This window comes from Hibiscus syriacus, unplaced genomic scaffold (genome assembly GCF_006381635.1).
Source record: "Hibiscus syriacus cultivar Baekdansim isolate YM2019G1 unplaced genomic scaffold, ASM638163v2 tig00111513_pilon, whole genome shotgun sequence".
Taxonomy (NCBI): Eukaryota; Viridiplantae; Streptophyta; class Magnoliopsida; order Malvales; family Malvaceae; genus Hibiscus; species Hibiscus syriacus.
Window position 1 is genome coordinate 335,714 of NW_024063111.1, and position 23,057 is coordinate 358,770.

Consider the following 23,057-nt stretch of genomic DNA (forward strand, 5'->3'; position numbering starts at 1 on the left):
TTTAGAATTTAAGATGGATATGTGTCTGCTCTGAATTAAGGGTAGATCCTCACTATTTATGCTTGACTTACTAGACATGTTCCAATGGATGAACTTGTTGCCCATGAAACATACAGGGAGAACTCCGTAAACTTTTTATTTCCCTTATCAAGTTGTATATGCATGAGTCAGTTCCCTGCTGCTATTTTGGCATAAAATCGATCATTTGATTTACACATATTTCAGGACTCCTGGGGACTAATGCTGCTATTTTGGCTGCTGCATGTTAAAATGTATATAAAAATGGTTAGGCTGTTAGTGACACGTGGCTAAGTTGGTTATGTTGTTATAACAACTGAACGAGTTATAACAACTGAACGAGTGTAAACAGTTTCCATTTAGCTCCTTAAATAGCTATTCATTTGTAGAATGTAAAACAGTTCCTGAATCATAAAAGATGTATTAAAGTATTCTTTTATCAATTTGTTCATATATCATTTCTTTGATATCAGTTTTATAATCTTCAAGATATAATTAAAAAATTTAAATTCTCATATATTTTAGATATTTTTTTGTATTTTATATTGATAAATTACTTTGACCCTCTAAAATTTTATAAGTTTGCCCCTAATATAAAATCTTATTTTTGTTTTTGATAATCTTCCTTGTTGAATCTTTAACATAGTATCACTCTCTGCTAGATCTTAAATCTAGGGGTGTTCAAACGGTTAATTCGATCATCGACCGAACCGAATTAACCATAATTGAATTAACCAAACTTTTTTTTGAAAATTATTAATTGAACTGAACAAATTTTGGTTAATTCAGTCAATATTTGAATTAACAGAAAATTTTTAAAATTTTCTAATTTATATAACAATTGAATTTTTTAATTAAAAAACAATTTACAATTAATTTAAATAATATCTAATTATAAAATAAAATTTTTAAAATTTTGATTAAACATTATATTAAAATAAGATAATTGTATCTATCAATTTAGTTTAAAAAACCCAACTAATATGAAATTCTACAAAATAAATGGAACATGGTGCATGAAGGTTGTGCTTGTAACATCCTCAATACCGGGTTAGTGATTAAAGTGTAAGATTTTAAAATTCAATGACCAAATCAGATAAATTGAAAAGTGAAGGAATTAATTAAAAAATGTTGGTGTATGATGAATTAATAAGTGAAGGAGAAGTAAAAGGGTAAAAGGGTCATTGAGCAAATAAAAGAATAAAATAATAATTAGTGGATATTATAATATCCATGTGAATCATAATTGAAGAGATAAGTTTCCAGAGACTTATCTTCTTCTTCTCCAAACGTGAAGCGCCCAAGCCCAAGGTGAGTTTGATTTCTTTTGGTTAATCTTTAAAATTGAAGCATGATTTTGATTTATGAAGCTTTAGGAAAGATGATGGAGATGAAAAAGGTTATAAAAACTCAAAGATTTGTAAGTTATGAATGATTAAAGATAGGAAGTGGAGAAGTGAAATTTTGAATAAGGATGTATAAATGGATTTAGAAGTTGAATTTGATTTGTCATAGGTGTGAATAATAAGTTATAAGTGTTAGAACTAACTTTGGATAACATGAAAAATTGGGTATGATTCTTAGCTTTAGGAATTTGAATGAAGTATGGAGATAATAAGGTGTGGGAATGATAAAAGTTAGTTAAAATAGTTGTAGTTGAGTTTAGTGGTATGAAAGGAGTTTTGTATGAGGAAATTCAGAGAAGAGTTAATGAATTTTCGGGGAAAAAGCTTGTTTTGGGCAGAGTGTATCGGTACTCTTGAACAAAAAATAACAGAATGCAGTAAGGGTACCGATACCTCAAGGGGTGTATTGATACCCCCTAAAGGAAAAATTGAATATGGATTCAATAAATTCGTTTAAGCTATTAGTATCAAGTTATAAGGTTAGGCTTTTGATAATCGTCTCTGAAATTATGTTTGTGTAGATATAGAACGTAATCCTGTTCCGAAACAATCGAAGAATTAGAATTGAATCAACGCAAGCAAGGCCAAGGTGAGTGCATAATATAGGGATAATCTAATGGAAATAAGACTTGCGATGAGTCTATTTCCTAGGTCAATTTCATAGTATAATGGTTATGAACATGCATACATTATAGTTTTTATTAAATATGCATAAATTATATATGGTTACATATGATTTGATATATGTTATATGACTCATATTATATGATATAAGATGGATGGTTATATGCACATGTGAATGTGATTGAAGAAAAAACATATGTGATTACAAAGAAAATGACATGAGTACATGTTTATATGAAAAATAATATTAATGCCCATGTTATGTAATATGAGAGCTCTAGGTATAGTTGACATGCCAAGAGTCGAGGGCATTATAGGTCCTTCGGGACAACTCATAGGTCCTTCGGGACATATTCACAGGTCCTTCGAGACAAAATTTCATATGCCACTCAGTGGGACTTATACGAGCTGTGGTGACAACAGATGTCCACAACCTCTATGTACTCGAATACCTTATGTTCTCAGTATATACATGGGCCTATAAATCATATGAAAAATGTGTATCGCCTTATATGTTATAATATCAGTATTGTATATATATATTGAATCATAGAAAATGATATGGAATTCTGATTACTATGTTGCATGTTCATATTCATAAGAAATGCATTATCATTATAAGTTTATGCCTCACTAAGTCTATGACTTAGCTTGTAAGTGATTTACACGTAGTTACAAAAAAAACAAGAAGATCGATCTTAAGAGCAGCAAAACAACATATCATCATTTGAAGATCAGATTTGAAGATCAGATCAGAAGAACCTTGCACAGTATGTCTATTTATGTAATATATGTGTTGGCATGTAAATAGAGTCATTTAGTATGTATGTATGCTCTGATCGACTTTTGTAATATTTTAAACGTATATATGTAAATAGTAAATGTATAGTGATGAATGGTTAAATTACTGTAGCAATATTGTAGCAGGGTATCGATACCCCTGCAGGATTCTGGAAATTTTTTAGAAACGGTATTGTTCATGGTATTGTTTATAGTACTATTCATAAATACGTTTTTGCCTTAAAATTTTATAACGAACATAATTTAATAGTAAATTATTGTATTTTCTTAATATAAGTCTAAACGTTTTGTATTTTGTAAGAATATTATTTTAAAAAGTCAATGTGACATCTAGGACTCGTATCCGGGTCGGGTACGAGTTGGGGATGTTACAGTGCTAAAGTGATAAGTTGTTGATTGCTGCTGCCATACCAACCAAGATGTTCTCTATCAAGTTTCAACCATTCATATCTTAAGAGAACATATTACCTACACAACATAGAAATGAGATCATACTTCTGACCGTAAAGGAATAGCTTTTCGTTTACTTGCAGTCCCTTTTTTGTTGTTGTTTGACTTGTAGCTTCAGTCGTTGAATTTGTTGAATTTGATAAATAGTTGAAACACTGCTCTCAACATATGTTGCCATACTGGACATCTACATCAAAATAAATTGATAAAAATTAATATTGAACCTAAATGTTATAAATTATTCAAATTCTGTATGATGTTATGATGTCAAGATTGGACATACAATTTTCTTAATCACTACCAACTACATCGCATTATGTTAAACATTTTCTTCTTTTCAATCCAAACCTTTAAACAAATTACATTACATCTATCGAAGTCGTCTTTCGATTGGGCCCCAAAATTAGACTTCGACTTGAATTAAATGTTTTAGAGTCGCCACCGATCATTTTAAAGCAATATTAGGTAGATCGAGCACCATCTTACCTGATCTACGATGTACCAAAAACGTTTCGGGTTCGGGAGTCGGTTACGGTCAATGAAGGATTAGCACCCTTGAACCGTAATTTCGGTACCAATTAAATTGTCGGTTGTCTTTGTTCGCGAAAATTAAAATTTAAATTATTCGATCCGAATTACTTACCTCTGACGGATTAAAATTTCTCTAAAAAGTTAAAAATGTTAGAAAAAAATAGTAATAATAAAAATTAAATATTAAATATTAAATATTAAATAAATTAAATTAAAAAATAAAGTAATATAAAAAATAAATAAAAACAATAAAAAATAAATCAAAGAAAAAAATAAAAAGTGAATCGAAAGAAAGAAAGAAATAATAAAAAGGAAAAAGAATAAAAAAAATAAAAACATAGAAAAATTAAAAGGAAAAAGATATACACCAATACAGACAACTAATATGCATACTACTAATATATATATTATGAAATGCACAATGAAAAAATGTATAAATTTACGAAATGCATGACAACTAACGTGCATGATAATGAAATATATATATATATATATATATATATATATATATATATATATATATATATATATATATATATATATATATATATATATATATATATATATATAGGAAGTGTACAATGCTCGAAAGATAAGTAAATTTATGTAATACACACCTAATATGCATATATATCATTATCATGCATGTTAGTTGTCATTCATTTCATAAATTTACACATTTTTCATTGTGCACAATGGTCGAGAAATAAATAAATTTATGGAATAAATATATATTATGAGTGCGGAAATTAACCCAAAAAAGTTGATTTAACTTAAAATAAAAAGATAATAAAATAAATAAATTAAAATAAAAAAAAGATAAATAAAGAAATAAATAAAGAAAATAAAAATAAAATAAATGAAAAAAAGTAATATATATATATATATAAACATATAAACAAAATACTAAAAAAATAATAATGATAAGAAATAAAATAAATAATAAATATATATATACATATAAATATATAAAATAAATTATTAGGGAAAAATATAATAAGGAAAAAAATAAAATAACTAAAAACAATAATAATAATAATAATAATAACCCCAAAAAAATTAAAGAAAATAATAAAAAGAATAAAAGTAATAAATGAAACAAATATACACACATATATATATATATATATATTAAAGGACAAAGTTGAAATAAAATCAAAATTTGAGGGTCAATTTTGAAGAAATTTGAGGTTTAAAATAAATGTGGGGTTAAAATAATCTTTTAACAAACTAATAGGGACCAAAAGGGTAATTTACCCCATTTATCTGAAAACATGCGGATCCTTTACGTGGAGTTGATCGACATGCGGATCCAACTAGGGTAACCGGGTCGCTATTTAAGTTAAAAAAAATTAGAATGCCTCATTCCCTTCTCTTCACAAAACCAAATACCCCCTTTAAACATTTCTCTGAAATGTCCTTCCATACGAAGAACAAACACCCCCTTTCCAGAAAACAACCATTGTACGTCGCCTCGCCGCCGTCGTTGATCGGCGTCGGCCGTCGGTCATCGACGACGAACCCCGAAAAAAACTCCATTTTTTGAAAACCCTTTGTGTTCTCGTTCCAAAAATTAGGATAGTTTCTTTAAAACAAGAAGCCTCGGGGGTAGATTTAAGTTTAAAGGTTTCGGAAGAAAAAAAACCATTTTACTCCCATGTTCATCGGCGTTTGCGTTTTAAAACCAAGGAAAAAATATCAACATGCAAGCAACCAATCGAAAAAGGTAAACCTTTTTACCTTTGTTTTATTTTTAAAAAAAAATGCTTCGGACCCTTGCGTATTTTACTCGTATTTCCTCTGTATTAATCGTGTAAACTCGTATGTATGCATGCAAAAAAAAGGGCTTGTATTTCTCTTGAATCTTTGGAATCCCCCTTTGTGTTGGGTTTACATATGATTTATAGTACATGAGAGACCCTATTTTTAGGAGTTTTAATTGCACTAAAATTGCTCCTCTAATGTTTGTTGATGGTCGTCTCGCAAGATCCATGTATGGCGTTGGTGATGGCCGAGAAAATCGGTGACAGTTGCGTGAGTGGCGAGAGGCGTGAGGCATGGGGACTTCGGAAGAGAGAGCTTGCGGCGCGCGGTTGGATGAGATGAGGTTAGGGTTTTAAACCCTAACCAGTTCGGATGCTTCATTAAACCGATTTGGGTCCACTATTGGGTGCTCCAAGTGGGTTACTGGTCACCATATGGGTCTACTGCTAGGCCACCTAGACTTCTGGGCCACTTGTTTGATTTTTGTTAGCATGTGGGTTATCAGATTTGTATTTGGGCCATTTTGTACTTGGTCTGGGCCACATGTTTAAGCCTGAAAAATATAATGTAAATAAATGTAAATATATAATATATATAAATGTAAAATTATAAATAATATTATATAATAACGACGAATGAAATTAAGTGTCCACAACATCCATTGTAAAAACGCAAAGATTAAACATCTTTATCACTCTTTCCTACCTCACTGAGCATCAAAACTACATTGACAACACGTATGGCAATGTCCCAGATAACATTAAAATCTTCAGTAAACATAAAAAATTCTATTAAGATCACATATACAGCCACTCTATACATACATCCTAGCTAAGAAAGTAGAAGCATCATCGCTTGCATTTTAGAAGCATTTTATCTAATAACTCGAATGATATACAAGATAAGCATCTATAAAGGCTGGGGATGCACATAAACATCATGACTATTGATCCAAGTGAAATCAAATTCTAGCTCAAATCCATTTCATAAAAAAAGCTAGACCAAGTTGACATCAACAACTAGAAAATTATTCCTTACTAGTTCTAATAAATGTAAAATATAATACTGATTAACAAACAAGAAGCATGAAGCACCAATATAACATTCATGAATCTGAAACCTTGACTAATTCTAAAATAATTTATTATGACTATACCACCTAAACCACTACAAAAAGAACGCACTTCAATATGAAATTATATTCACTCTCTGAAAGATACTATGGAAAAAGCTTAATGTCAAAAGCATAGACTGATGAAACAACAATAAATCTTAAGTGCATTAAACTAAGCAGAAATAGGAAACTTTAAAGAATTTTATAGTTCAAAATGATCATAGAATACCATCAATTTTACACAATAACTTTAAAATATAAATGATCCATGCATAACAACAAAATAAAGAGAAAAAAGAGCACTCGGGAGAATACAAAAACATTAATTCACACTTGAAAATAGATGTTGTTGATTCCAGAAATAACCCAAAGTCAGTGACAATAATTCAAAACAACCAGAACAACAAATTTTTTTAAATTTTAATCTGAACCATCTTATCTATGTATCAAATTTGGAAAATTCTACCATTCAAAGAAAATCAAATGAGCTGGATAATCCGAAAGATCTTTATGTATAACCCCTATGAATAATAGAACCACAAAATAGAGAAATATTTTAGTGATTAGCAAGCATATTATTTACGAAAATATAAAAAAGCTCTAACCTTTGCAAAATCAATGAAGAAATGAAGACGTTAACTACTACATGCTTTGAAAAAACTTGTCCTCCGACGTTGACTTGTTAATCGGTAAAAACACTTCACAAGCGATAGATAAAGATGGGTAAAAAGTGCGCGTGAGATTGAGAGGTTACAGAGGTAGAGTAGCAGAGAAAGTGTATTTTCTTAAAAGTTTAGGTTTAGGTTCAGGCGTGAGCATTTAATTTTGAGATTTTTTAATTAATTAATATTAATTTAGATTTAAAAGTTATTGGATCTTAAATTATTAATTGAGCTTTTAAATGGTTTGGGCTGAGAATATATGTTATATATAATATATATAATATTTAATATTTAATAATGGTTAATTAACCAATTTTGAATCGAATTAACCGTTAACCGAATTTTAAAAAAAATTATTAACCGTTTTCCGATCGAACTAATTCGGTGGCCGACCAAATTAACCGAACTAATTCAATTCGGTCAGTTAATTTGGTTAAAACCGAAAAATGAACACCCATACTTAAATCTGCTCCGCTGTGCGTAGTTCATATTTTTTCTTTGTTTGTTCTTGTATTTCAATATGGTCCGAAAGAAAAGATAAAGAAAAGGTAACAACATAGTTATTATCTTAACCAAATCAGCCTCTAAACATTGGATCTGAAGCTGTAGGGCATTTGTTGTTAACATAGTGGACATGACGGAGAGGTGGACTAAGTCCAACGTTTGTTTGTTCCATATATAAATGGTTACCATCAAATCTTTTTCTTTGAATCAAGTTCCTAAGTGTATTTTGTATTTTTTTATAATCACGAGTTTTAATTTATTAATTAACTAATCTAAATTAAATATAGTATAAACTCATTACAAGGGTAATTATTGTAATTCAATTTTCTCTATTTATAATGTTAAAATTCGAACTTCTTATCTTATTTAAAGAGTTTAACATATTATCTCATTAGATAACTTTTAGTTGGTGTTTGTTTAACAATTATTTACGATTAATAAAGTCCACAAAGTTCTTTCTTGTTGGTCGGAAAAATTAAGGATGTTTCTTTCAATTCAATTTGATTGTAGGGAAAGTAAAAGAGGCGTGGTCTAGCAAGAAAATGGCAATCAAATTTCAATCATTTGCTTAGAAATTCTACAAGAAGCCCCTTTTTTCGTGGTGGATATTGAATGGTGACCGTATAGATTACTTTGGATGATCATGTGGATAAATTGTATAATGTCTCTTGTTTCAACGATCTCATTGGATTTTTACACGTGCCATCTCTGGGAGCCAGACAGGAAAAAACATTGGACAACTTTTGTCTTCAAGTTTCTTTTAGGCATAGGCCCTTTTAGATTCTATAACCATATGCGATCGAATAACAGATTTATCGTTTCTTTTTAAACGATAGAGACTAATATCGATGAAAGGAAAAGTAAGACGGGCACGAATTAAATAATTTTAATAGTTAGGAAGATTTATTGTTATCTACTTGAATTTAAATATCTTATATACTAAAAATATAAGTATTTATGGGCATATTTAGGGGTGGGCATACCTAAACTATGACCATAAATAAAAATGTATAAATTATGTTAAAAATATAGGATAAACTATACATTTAATACTTAAATATTATTTTTGTTTATTTTGGTACACAAACTTTTTTTAAATCGTACCTAACATTTAATTTATGTTTCAATTTGTTATGTCGTCTTTAAAAAATTAACAGAACTGCTGATAATATTTTTTTTCCAATGATGACATGACATTATCTTATGACGATACGTCAACATCACCGTTAAATTTTTAACGACGGGATACCAAAATGAAACATAAACTAAACGTTAGATATGATTTTGAAAAAATCATAAAGTTTGTGTATCAAAACAAAATAAAAATAATAGTTTAGATACTAAATGTGTAATTTACCCAAAATTATATTGATCTAATTGATATTTTTTTAAGATTCGGTTTAAATATATATAGTTGTTATTAAAATTTTAAATTAAAAAATATATATGAATTATGTTAGATAAATTTTTATTATATTTATATTGATCCACCTAATAATGATTAAAAATCTTTAAATAAATACTATGTTACATTTACTCAAGATTATATATATTTAATGAATTAGATCTAATGTGAAATTGGAAATTCAATATTATAAAATAAAATTACTGGGAGTTAAAACGAAAATTAAGTTGATAATTGAAATTAAATTATTAATCTTTGTAAGATGTTTTAAATATATATTATCTTGAAATTATCTTATATATATATATTTAATGAGTATCGGTACTCTTTTGTAATTTTTAAATAAACTAGTCATTAAAGATTGTTGGACTTGATCAATATCGATATTATGTTTTATGGGATCGATACCACTATGTAAAGTAGTGTCAATACATATTTTGCATGTTGGAATTTGAGCAATTTGGAAAACAACTAGTAGTATCGATACTACCTAGAGAGTATCGATACTTCTCTTACCTTTGGTATCGGTATCACATGAATAGTATCGGTATTATTCCTATAATATCGATACTGAAAGAACAATATATGTACTACGTACTCAGAAAACTTGTTTTGTGCTCAAATTCTATTTTAATAAACTTTGAATTATTTTTGAAAACTTTAAACAAATTCAATCAAGTCCAAAAACATTTTGCCTTAATTTATTATATCAAAATATTATAAAACATTATTAAACAATATATATATTAAATAGGATAAAATGAAAAAAATCATATTAAAAATATACATAAATTAAATGTATAATATTACAAATAAATTTTGATTTATAATTATAAATGTAAAATTTTAATTTTTTTAGTTTAACTATGTATATGATTTAAAATTTATATCACTTTATATAAAATTTAAAATTAAAACTTTATTTTATATTTTATAAATATAAATACTAGTATAAAATTTAAGAAATTATAAAAATTAAATCAAATAAAAAATACATAAATATAATTATATAAATTAAAATTTTATGTATAATATTATATTAATTAAAATTTATGTTCACTTTTGATACTTACCCTTAAAACAAAATATTAACTACTAACTTCCGTAAATATTAGTAAAAAACTATTTTAAAATTCTAAGACATTATCATTATGTGACAAATAAATGATAGGTTAACTACTAACTTCCGTAAATATTAGTAAAAAACTATTTTAAAATTCTAAGACATTATCATTATGTGACAAATAAATGATAGGCCACGTGTACGGAGGGAGACATTACTTGGACGAAACGTAATCTTGGTCTGGAATCCAAAATCCAAAGATAGGTGAGATCTGTTTGGGTCGTACACGTGGAGATTCCCCAATTGTGATGGATATATACTAGGAAGATAAAATAGTTTTTAGTCACTGAATTTGTTTGTTTTCTGAATTTATTTATTTTCATTGATCTTTAGATTTAATTTTTTAAATTCTTGATGATGTAAAATAATACTACTATACTAGTGTTACATTTTTAAATTAAAATAATATACATTGTAAGATTTAAAGTTTAATATGAATTAAACTAAAGTTTAAAAAATAAATTAAAACATATTAAATTTAAAACATAATGTAAACTACGTTAAATTTAAAAAATTAAATTTAAAATTATTAATTTTAAAACTGAAAATTACCATATTCCTATTTTTTCTTTTAAATAGTTTGGGGGTGATTAAATGTAATATATGTTAAAAAATTTAATTATTGATAACATACATACATTATGTAAATATAATTATTTAAATTAAAAATATTAAATACGAATAATATTTTTTTAACCACCTAAAATATTTAATATATTTATGTTATCCCTATTCTAAAGTATATTACTTTGTAGGATAAGTCATCGTCCCAAACAAAAGTATTGCTGGTGATCTTTGGTGGTCCCATATTATTGAGGGACGGCTCAGATTTTTGGATGGAAGTTGCAACAGATCATTATCATAATTAGAAAACGGTGACAAAATGATGAATGATTTATGATTCATGCTTTTCCTAATGATATTTTTTTTATCAGTGTGATATTTTAGTTGGTTTATGTGGATTAGATAAAAGTCATGAACTGTGTCCTATTTTATCCTTTGTTTATAGATCCTTCATATTAGACTGAAACTGATTTTGTAAAGGCTAAACTATATATTTAGTACTTTAATTGTCATTTTTGTTTTGATCACCCATTATTCTTTTTTCAAATTCATATCTAACGTTTTGTTTTGGTTTTATTTTAATCACCCACTGTTAAAAATATTAACGATAATACTAATGTGTCACCGTAAGATAATGTCACGTCATCATTGAAAAAATAAAAAAAATATCACATCAATAGTTTTATTAATTTCTTATCGGTAGGTGACCAAAATAAAACCATAATGTAACGTTAAGTATGATGTTACAAAAATAGTTGGGTAATCGAAATAAAATAATAACGACAATTCATATACTAAACATATAATTTACCGTTTTGTGAAAGTATAATGTTAAAATTTACCTTTAATACTTGATATCATGGTTATTTTTGTTATTATTTTTAATTATTTTAATTCTTAATATTTCAATTGTGGTTAAAATGATCTTTATTTATATAAAAATTATTAGTTGATTAATGATCAACAATTGTTACTGATATGATAAATCTACACATGTTTAAATACGAATATGATATTGTCACACACATGTAGTTAACTACAGTACATAGACAAGACCTCTGACGGATCCACATACGTGTTTTAAGTGCTACGCAAATGATGCAAGTATACACATTACCAATTAATAAAGTGATTAGTATTCGAGTATCATCTCCTTAAGAATTGATTGGGCTATTTTGTTTGAGTTATTACAACTGTAAAATAAAATGAAATTGATGAGATTGAATCTAAGAAATATAATGTGAAGTAAATGTAAATTAAATAAATGATTGGCATAACATTAAAGTTGGCAAGGCAAGTGCTAAAGATAAGGCAGAAAAACTGAGATAGTGTTTTGAGGTTATGTTGATGCTCAAGGTTGAATTGTCCACGAGAAGTGATACCACTTTGAATGGAGGATAGAGTTATTGTTATTATTCACTAATTAAGTCTAGTAGAGAGTCTACGCCAATTATTGCCTTCGACAATACAAATCTAAATTAGCTTAAGGTATAACGCCTACTTTTTCTCGAACTCCTATTAGTTGCTTGAAACCTTTTCTTTTCAGAGATAGATTGCTCTCCAATATTTTTCGTAATTGAAAATATGCATTCATCAATTTAATTACGTGAACTTAAGATTTTCAAATCTTGAAGTAAATAAATAAATTAAGTATTTATTTTTAAATAACTCAACCATAAATAAAACACAACAATAAATGAATGAACATTCGACTAAAATAATTCATTGAAAAATTTAACCGCTTACAAAATTATAATTTCCAAAAACCCTAGCCACACAAGTTTAGTTCGTGGCTGGTTTGAACTTATTCGAATGAACAAACCAAATCGTTAAAGATAAAAACAAAGGAGAAAGAAAGCAAAACTGAAAGAAGTATATATAGTCTTCTCTAATGTTTTTGTTCAAATCTTCAGCAATTTCCATGGAAAAATATGAAAAATAAGTTTAGCGTTTCTACTATGAGTTCACCGGTTCTAGTTAGGTTAGTCCCCCAGTTAGGTCCATTTTCTGATATCCGTCTCAGTTTTTTAAAGAAGAAAATATTTTATCCCACTTGTTTAAGAGATAATTCTATAATTAAATATTTCTTATTTTCTTATCTCATTTTAAAAAGGGAATAATTTAAAATAAATAAAATCTTTTTATCTTCTTCTTTATCTCTAAAAAGTCAAATTCTCTTATTTTCAGCATATCTCCAAAAAGTTGAAAAAAATTAGGTCAAATAAATGACGGTTTGCTAGATTTTTCAACTACCAGATTGTATTTTTGTCCTCTCCAGTTGTCGGCGACAATCTGAGCAACATTCTGCTCGGTAATTATCCTGTAAATAAACAAAACACAACAGCATCATTTTCTTCCCAAAAATAGCATAAACACACGGTAATGCACATAAAACGAAATATATCGAATACATTCAAGATGGAATATGCAACTAAAAATGACCCAAAATACAAGCAATAATTGTTATAAAGGATAAAGAATATATGAATTTTAACTAGTTATCAATAGGATCTTACGAGGTACTTAAGAGAGTTGGAACAATAAATTATCAGTTAGTCTTACCGTCGGAGATGGAGCACGTCCAACATGTGTTTCATGTATAGATGATTTGAAGGTATCATTCTGACTCTTCCCACATCGTTCTAGTAGAGCAGATAGAGGTGAGTCACGACTTTTCATATGAAGAAGAGTAATTGAGGATCTTGGCACGAGAAGTCAATGAATTAAGGAACAAAAGAATTCTGCCAGTGAAAGTTCTTTGGAGGAACCATGACACCAAGGAAGCGACTTGGGAGTCCAAGAAGGCTATGCAACTTTAGTATTCGCACTTGATCTATTTAGGTAAATTTTGAGGGTAAAATTCTTTTTAAGAGGAGAGAGTTGTAACTCCCCAAAATTCAAGTCAATGTCGTTAGTATGACACAAGAAAACATTGGATGAGTTTATTAAGATGTTAGAAACAATTGGGACAAATTTGGGCTAGATTAGGCCCAAAAAACCATAAAAAGGATTTTTGAAGTGAGACCAAAGGAGAAGGGACCAATTAGGGAATTAAACCATTTGTGGTTACAAAGGCTTATTTTTCTTTAATTTTGATGATTTCAAAAACTGAAAAAGGGGATAAAGTTGCACCCTTCCTTTTTCTCATTTTCTTGATTATTTGTCTTGTACTTATCTTTTTCCCCATTTTTCTTCCAATTTAGAAGTTAAAGAAGAGAACTTTATTGATCTACATTTCTAATCCAAAATTGTGGAAGTAAGGAGAGTAATCCTCACTCCATGAGCTTCCGTCCAAGCTCTCAATTTCAAAGGTTGAATTTCGACCTTAGAAAGCTTTCCAAACTTCTTTTTAAGTTCTTAGAAGAGTTGGTAACTCATTTATTACTTGTATTTAGTGAAAGAAATGGGGGAAAGCTTTAAAAGAAAGAATTTGGAGAAACTTGTTCTTAGGTGAGTTTGTATTTAGATCATTTTATGTGCTTGTCTTGTATGTATGAGTTTATGAAACATATGAGTACATTTTTGCTTAGAAATGGTTTTTGACGAATTCAATGTTATTGTTACAAGAAAAATAACCTATTATAATCCCTCATAACTCCCATAATCTTTAAGTAACACTTAAGGCCCTTAGGGCTTTAGGGCTTTATGGCTGGTACCCATACCCAGGATAAGATATTGGTATTATTGAGACAGATGAAGGCTACGAGCCTTGATTGCTAAAGACTCGAGGAAGGGGTCTAGGGATGTTGAACCCTACTAATAAAAGCTTACAAGTGAAAATATTAAATAAAATGTACGATATGCATAAGAACATTATAATGTAAGATTCCATAAGACTTATATCTTATTTTAGTGAGAAATATCCGAATATATCCAATTCATTGCTAAGATACTTAAATGCTAGATGGGCGTTTCTATAATGTTATGCGACCTGGAGGCATTCCGAATACTCATGAGGAGTAGACTATCCGGGTGTATGCTTATGATGTTGTGTGATCCAGATCTCACCCTAGGTATTTGGCAATGAGGGCCTTTCTAGATGAATGTTTTAATGTTGTGTGACTCATGTATTATCTAGAATATCTTCGGTAGGCTAGAGGAGTGTGAGTCTCAGATGTCGTGTGACCCTGCACTACACCATGATGCATACTCATACTTGTGTGTAAATGTACTTATATTGTTCATAACTAAATGCTAGCATGCTCATACGATGCCTACATGTAATATAATAGAGTTATTTGTGTGGCACTAAGCTTGTGAATTCAATATCAGAATGCGTTTTCATGTTCAGGTTCTTGGGTAGATGCTCGATGTGATTATAATCATGTTCATGTTCTAGATCGACTGAGCTATTAGAATACGTCTTGAGTATTACTAGTTTGGACACTTATTTTTATATTAAGTCAAAAATATTTAATGCAATAAAGTGATTTTTTTCATACTTTCGCCAAATAGATTTTATTCAGTCAAAAGAATATAAATTTTATATTTTTTTATAAAAAATAGAAACCATAAATAAATGAGACAGCATGGGAATAAAATATTTATTATTAAAAGAAGGAAAATTAAATGAATCGAGTCATATAAGAGTCAACACCCCGCAGCAAAGAAATGATTTGTGTGGCACACCAACTTTGACTAGATCGACGGGTAAAAATAAAATATGTTAAAACCCGCGAAGCACTAGATCATTAAATTTCCTTTTGCAATTATTAATACGCTGTATATGGATGCCGGATTTCTCTTTCTCTTTCCCATCTGCTAACAAAGCCAGAGGGGAGCCAACTAAGAAAATAAAAAGTTTATTTTTTTGGTTCAAAAGCAAAGCCCTACTCTACATGCGGTTCGGATCCGGATGTTCAAAGACCCGATTGGCATTTTTCGGTTCAATTTCCTCTCTGATCTGTCCCGAAAAGCGCCTTACCGGCCGTGAAAAATGACGCGTTGCTGCTCGCATTGTAGCCATAACGGGCACAACTCTCGGACCTGCACGAACCGAGGGGTCAAAATTTTCGGAGTTCGATTGACTGATGGGTTAATTCGGAAGAGCGCCAGTATGGGCAACTTAAGCCAATATTCTGGGTCGAATTCTTGCGCGCATAACGGGAATGGGTCGGGATCGCCCGGTGAGGCGCCGGATCACACCGACGGTTATGCTTCTGAGAACTTCGTCCCCGGGTCATCTTCGAGTCGTGAAATGAAAAAAGGTGTCGTATTTTTGAAGGACTAATTTTATGTTTTCTTAATTTTATTTGCTTTATTGTTTAAGTATTTATTCGGTGGATGATTAGTGTAAGACTATAAGCGATAAAGAATACCTTCCGAACACTCGAGTGTTTGATTTGGCTTAAAAAATTTCACTTATTTTTATTTTGGGCAAAGTGATCATACTGGATTTCTTTACCAATTTTCATATATTTATTAATTTTAACTTTATGTTTGTATTATTAAATAGTTTAAGGATTTAAAATAAAGTTGTATTTTTTCCTGGTTAGTTTGTTTGGAATTTTAGCTTATAATTAATAGTTAATTTTCTTTTGGTTACAGTCAGGTGGGTTGTTGAATAATAAGAAATGGGTCTGATAATTTCAGTAATTATGCAGTAGAATATCTAAAGATATGCGAACATGGTGGAAATTGAGATAAGACAAGCAGGGATCTCAAATGATTTTAATTAATTAATTAATATTATTATTTATGCTATAACATGAAATTAATTGGGAAGTTTGCTTGAAAAAATGCTTTATCAGATGTGATGTCACTGAGTTTTGGAGGTAATAAAATGGATTTCTTTATGTGCCTGGTGTTTGTGTACATTATTCTAGTTTGGATAATCCTTTAAAAGTTTAAGCATTGGCATTGGAAACAGAAGTCCGGAAGGCACGGAATAAGGTTCTAAGTACGGATAAAACAGGGTGGTACATGTCGGGATTCTTGAATCCAAGTTATTTTTGTATTGCAGGGGTTCCTTGGACAGAAGAAGAGCATAGGATGTTTCTTTTCGGTCTGCAGAAACTTGGGAAAGGTGACTGGCGTGGAATCTCGCGCAATTATGTAATATCAAGGACTCCTACTCAAGTAGCTAGCCATGCTCAAAAATATTTCATCAGGCAGTCCAATGTTTCTAGGAGAAAAAGACGTTCTAGCCTTTTTGATATTGTGGCAGATGAAGTTAGTACCCTTCTCTCAATAATCATGCATCACTTGCCATATCTTACTTGTATGTCTAACAAATTTAAATTGTATGGTTCTTGGTTGACGCTTTGAACTTTCTAATTACTTTTAACCTGAAGGAATTAGCAGTGTAGTACAAGTAGGATTGACATACCATTGATATTTCTTTTTATTTGCCTGTGAAGATTTTGCTTCTATATTGTCGAAATTTTATAATTAGTTTACTTTGTGTAAAAGATACCAGTTTCTGAGAAAATAGTTTGCTTTGTAGAATCAAAAGGGGAAATTGCAGTTTTTCCTCTATACAGTTTTTCGGGGCTGCACGTGATTTAGTTATTTTAGTTTAGTTCTTTGAGCAAAGGAAATAGTCTACGTACCATCGGCATCTAGTGCTAGCATGTGTTATTTATCCATCCAAATTGTCTGCTTCACTATTTGTCTAAGAGACCTTTTTCTTGTTTATTCTCTTGCAGTCAGGTGACACTCCAATGGTATCATCACAGGATATGTTTCCTGCAAATCATCCAGAGGTCGAAGCACAGAGCAATGACCAGTTGCCTATTTCTCCTCCATTGGATGAAGAAGATAAATCAATGAATTCCAACAACTTGAATGACGGGGAAAGTGTTCCTCCAAAGTTGGAGAGCTCGCAACCGTTTTACCCAGTAGTATATCCTACTTACTTCCCACCATTCTTTCCATATTCATTTCCTTATTGGATGGGGTATAACACTGAACCAACCAAGGACACACATGAAGTGGTCAAGCCGATGGCAGTACATTCGAAGAGTTCCATCAATGTTGACGAGCTGGTGGGGATGTCAAAGTTGAGTTTGGGAGAAACTATTGGTGATGTTGGCTCGTCTCTTTCATTAAAACTCGATGGCTCATCGAGGCAGTCTGCTTTTCATGCCAATCCTGCTTCTTCTAGTAAGTCTAGCATGGATTCAAGTGGGAACGCAATCCATGCGGTTTAAGATCAGCTCTATCTGAATCAAATGTGTTAGATTAGCAGTACAGGTTTATTGTTAGTAGAAGACTAATAATTTACCATCTGGTTTGGATTTAATTATATATTTCATTTGTGGGTTCAACTCAATAAGTTTGTTTTTCCAGTCTTTAGTAACTTAATCCGATGCTTAGCATTAGGTTAGAAATTAATTGAATCTTTAAACAGTGTGTTTGCCATGATTTGTATAGTTTTTTTTTGGGGGGCTCAGAGTCGCTACCAATGAAAGATATCATCTTGGAAGGTTCTCTCAACTTGCTTGAGATGCATGGATATTATTCTTAAAGGCATTTTACGATAAAATATATTTGTTAGGATTTAACCAGTCACGGATATAAAAATATTTTTTTACGGTGGACACTTATATATAGGGGTAAGTGAAATTTGTTTCGATTCAAAAAATTGAACTTTTTGACTCGATCCAAATTGATTTTGAGTTGTAATTTTATAATTTTGACTCGACTCGTAAAATTTAAGTCAAATTGAGTTATAAATAGAACTCGTTCATTCTCACCTAGAACGTTATGTAGGGGTTTATTTGTCTTTCCACATTTATTAGTTCATTAAACCACTCTATTTTGGTCATTTACACTCAATGGCATTTTGGTCATTTTCTCCTCTAAAAATGTCTTTAGTTTTTGCGCACTTACGATGATTATTATTACTGCTACTCACTTGGTGCATTATTTGTTAGCCCGACATTTGATTTAGGTTCATTACTCATTAGCAACTCTCTAATTGATAATAACAAACTACCCTTCGATTCAACCTTAAACCGAAGGAGCAACTTGCGAGTCTTTGAGTTATTGATATTCACATGGTACATGATTCCTCTATAACACTATTTGCGTGGTTCATCATCTCGCTCACAGACACATCCTTCACAACGATCTTTCATTCGCGATTACCCGATACATGCTTGATTGTGGGTACTTGGAAGCATTCCACTCATTAAGGTTATTTCGATCATAACCCACTCCTAAGAGTGTTTCTAGTCATTTTTAACCTTTGAAGCCTCTCTCAGGCTAAATCCCAATATTACGAGTTATCCCTAGTACTTACAGGATTTAGCGAAGTTGAATTTGACCATAAAAAACAAAGTAGTATCAATACTCTACATGTAGTATAGATACAACATAATCAAGTATCAATTCTCCCTTGAGTATTGATACCAAAAATAGCTAGTGTTCTAAAATTACCCCAATATCGATACTGACACACTTGGTATTGATACCAGATGAGCAAAATCGATACTATTCCCTAGAGTATTGATACTCATTCTAAAAGAATGTCATATTACACTAAAAGTATGAAAAGTATCGATAATGTTCATACAATATCGATACTACAACCTAGAAAATCTAGAAATAGGCTCAGGAATTACTCAAAAATTCTCCCAAACACTCTAGTTTGATCCTAAATCATGTCCTAAAGCTTAGAGAGCTTAGAGGAATTATTTACGATCATCCAACACCATAAAAACACTAACTTTACCACAAAATATCATCTAGGGCATGATCAAGCAAAACCCCCCAACATGCTCAAATATCTAAATCTCCAACAAGCATCACATTTAGGAAAGCCATAACACAATAAAAGATTGAAAATACACTACTTTAGCTAGAGAATCTGAAAATGAAGTTCCTTTAACTTAAGATCACCTTCTTCTTTCTCTCTTTTTGATCTAAGAAGATTTACATCCCTATTTCTAGCCACACAAGGAAATGGAGGATTTTTCTTAACATAAATGGTTGTATGAAGATTCAAGTATGATTAAAAGTTGATAGAGAAATGGAAGGAACCCGTACCATCCACCTTGATCTTAAAGCTTAGAGGAGAAACAAGAATGAATGAAGGAAGAATAAGAAAAGAGAAAGAGCACAATATAATAAGTGGCAACCAGCTTTTGCCTATGTTACCCATGTCCAAGGCACAAACAAGATCCTAAAAATCAGGCTTGTTTTCAACAAAGATCTAATTATACTTTTCGAGTTCGAGTCGAGTTTCAATATTATATTTCAAGTCTGAGCTGAGCTTGATAATTTTTTACTCACGAGTTTTTGAATCGAGTCGAGCCTAATTTTATACTTTTCGAGTTCGAGTCGAGCCTAATTTTATACTTTTCGAGTTCGAGTCGAGCTCAGCAATACTCGAGCTCGACTCGGCTCGTTTACAACCCTAATTATTAATTTACATTGTACACCTTTTGAGTTCATAAACTGAATAAAAACTTCGTATACTGCTTATTTTTAGTATAACTGCTAGACATGAAAAATTTGATCTGTTATCTGACTCAAAATTTGATATAAACATGAACAAGATGATCTCAAATTGATCCGGAACCCGAACCCAAATTAAACCAAAATCGATCAGAATTTTAGTTGGATCGAAAGCGATCCGAACCTGAAAACTCAAACCGAAAGCAACTCGAATTTAGTTTACCCATACCTGATTTGAACCAAACTTCGACCCGATAATTAAGACTAAGTGAATGAATAATTTATTATTATCATTATTATTATTATCTATTTTTAGTATTGATAGATAGTAAAATGATGTATGTTTTATTCTCATTTTATATAATACTACTAATTAACTACCAATTCTAGTAATACTTTAATGGTTTAATATATTTTTTCCTCAGTTAAAAGATCATCTCTATATATGACGCAATAACTTCTATATCTTAATTTGGACTGTAACAATTTATATTCACATAAAATTCTTGATTTTAAAAATTTATTGATTCAATTGATTTAAACTAAAACTTCTAGCTCTGAATTTGAGATGCGAGAAATTTGACAATTTTTTTATAGAATAATATATAAACATTAGATTGTGGAGAGAAATATAATAAAACTTTTTCAATGTTTATTTTAAGTGAACTTTGATTCATATTTATAAGAAAATTCATGCTTCTTTGTATTTTTCTGTATAGTTACAACTATTTCAAATATGTTTAATTTTTTTTAATAGTATGCGGTGATTATAGAATAATATTTATTCATAATTTTTTTAACCAATTAACAACACAATACACATTACAAACGTAACTGCTCAAATTTAAGAACACTAAGAAAAATAGCATTCCTTCTTCCCACTGCGGTCCTTGATGAATTCCAAATATGTTTTATTTATTAAGTTAAGGTGATTATAAAGTAGTATTTATTTTAAATACTCTTAATCATTTGACAATGACTGTTCAATCACCATTGTAATCGTTGATGCTCGAATTCGTGACCTCTAAAAACAACAACAATTCTTTCATCTATTGAAATAAGTTAGTTCGTGCTAGTTCTAAATATGTTCTATTTGAATAACGGTATCTTTTGATTAAATACGGAAATATAGAATTTTATAAGCTAATAGAAGCAACATAACTTTTAATCCGTTAGTTAACTTTTGGATTATTTACAACTTTTCACATATAACTATTGAAACATTGTTCTCTCTTTGTTCTCATTATTTTGTCACTTGTTAACTCTGCACATAATTTTAATAAATTAAAATCATGTCATATAAAAGTTTGAAATGGTAAAATTATTTTTTAAAAAGTTGAATTTTTTTTAAGGTTAAAGGGTGAAAAGAGAAATATAAAAGTCAATATTTGTTAAAATTTTCAAAATGAGATAATTTTAAAATAGAAAAGTGACAAAATAATTGGGACAAAGGAAGTGAATGTTTTTTTAAATGTTTCAACATAATCGAGTTAAATTAAATGGAAAACTTTCTAGCCGCTATCTCCACTTTACCCTAACCGCTATTTTTATTTGATTTTATTTAGCCGGCGGTGACACAAGTTTTAATGTTGGTTGTCAACCGTTGATTCTTTTTTTATTTGTTTTTATTAGTTTTTTTAATAAGAATAATTTTGCCTTTGTAACACGTTTTTTTCTATCTTTGTGACATGTTTTTTTGTTTTCTTTCCGAGTTATTTGGTCGTTCTTTTTATTTTATGTGTTCTCAGAGTTAGATTTGACGATGACATGACTGATTAAGATGTCATTTATTTGTAATCTTGTTAATCTTCCGTGCTATGAATCCTCAAATTGAATTTGAAAACGCGATTTTCTATTCATGGATAATTTCTCATGATGGTCGGCTCTGATTTGCGGTTTTCGGTGACCTTTCAATAGCTTAACCTCTTTTTATGATTTGTTTGTCAATACAATCAGATTTACTCGTATATATTTTTTATTCAACTCTTGTAGTTGGATTTGTAACCTTTCCCATATATGATTCTTATATGATCTAAGGTGATTAATTTAGGATAATAGTTGTAAACTCTGGTAGTAATTTTGAATATTTTTACCTTTTAATAAGATTAGCTTATTGCATTAAAAAAATGAAAAAATATCTTGGTATTAGAATCTTCTTGAAAATATTATTAAATTCCGAGTAAGAGAAAATAAATTTAAGATTGTATATTTTGAAAACTCTTCCAAAAAAGAGACAAAAATAAGAAATGCTAGCATGGTAAATTTGATTTGATAATATATTAAAAAATTATTATTTTTCATAATTTAACATTTTATTGAATTTCATATCTTTTATAATTTTTATAAAATGTTGAATTTTCAATTTTTTTTGATTTTTTGAATTTTGTTAAGATATTTACATCAACTTTTTATTTGATTTATTCAAGTTATAATTTTTTATTAGACTAAGGTGACTATAAGGTTGTATTTGTTCAAAAAACTTAATCATTTGACAATAAACCTAAAATATCATCACAGACAACTTGATCAAAAAACCTTAGGGATAATAATCATCTCTAAAAACCACTAAAGTTTCTTCGTTAGCGCATTCAAGTTATAAAATTTAACTTGTTTCAAACTAAAAAAAAAATCAGAAAACAAGTAACTCAATTCAATTATTTAAAACTTTATTTATTTATTATTAACTAGA

The 23,057-nt window shown here is 29.6% G+C and overlaps 1 protein-coding gene across 1 annotated transcript; it reads left to right on the forward strand.

Moving 5' to 3' along the window:
* The first annotated feature begins 15,736 nt into the window (after window positions 1-15,736).
* On the forward strand, window positions 15,737-18,117 carry LOC120164373 (transcription factor KUA1-like). Its single transcript, XM_039174112.1, has 3 exons — window positions 15,737-16,173; window positions 16,929-17,137; window positions 17,614-18,117. Exons 1-3 carry the CDS (start codon window positions 15,903-15,905, stop codon window positions 18,115-18,117), a joined length of 984 nt encoding a protein of 327 aa, XP_039030043.1. The 5' UTR covers window positions 15,737-15,902.
* The last annotated feature ends 4,940 nt before the right edge of the window (window positions 18,118-23,057 follow it).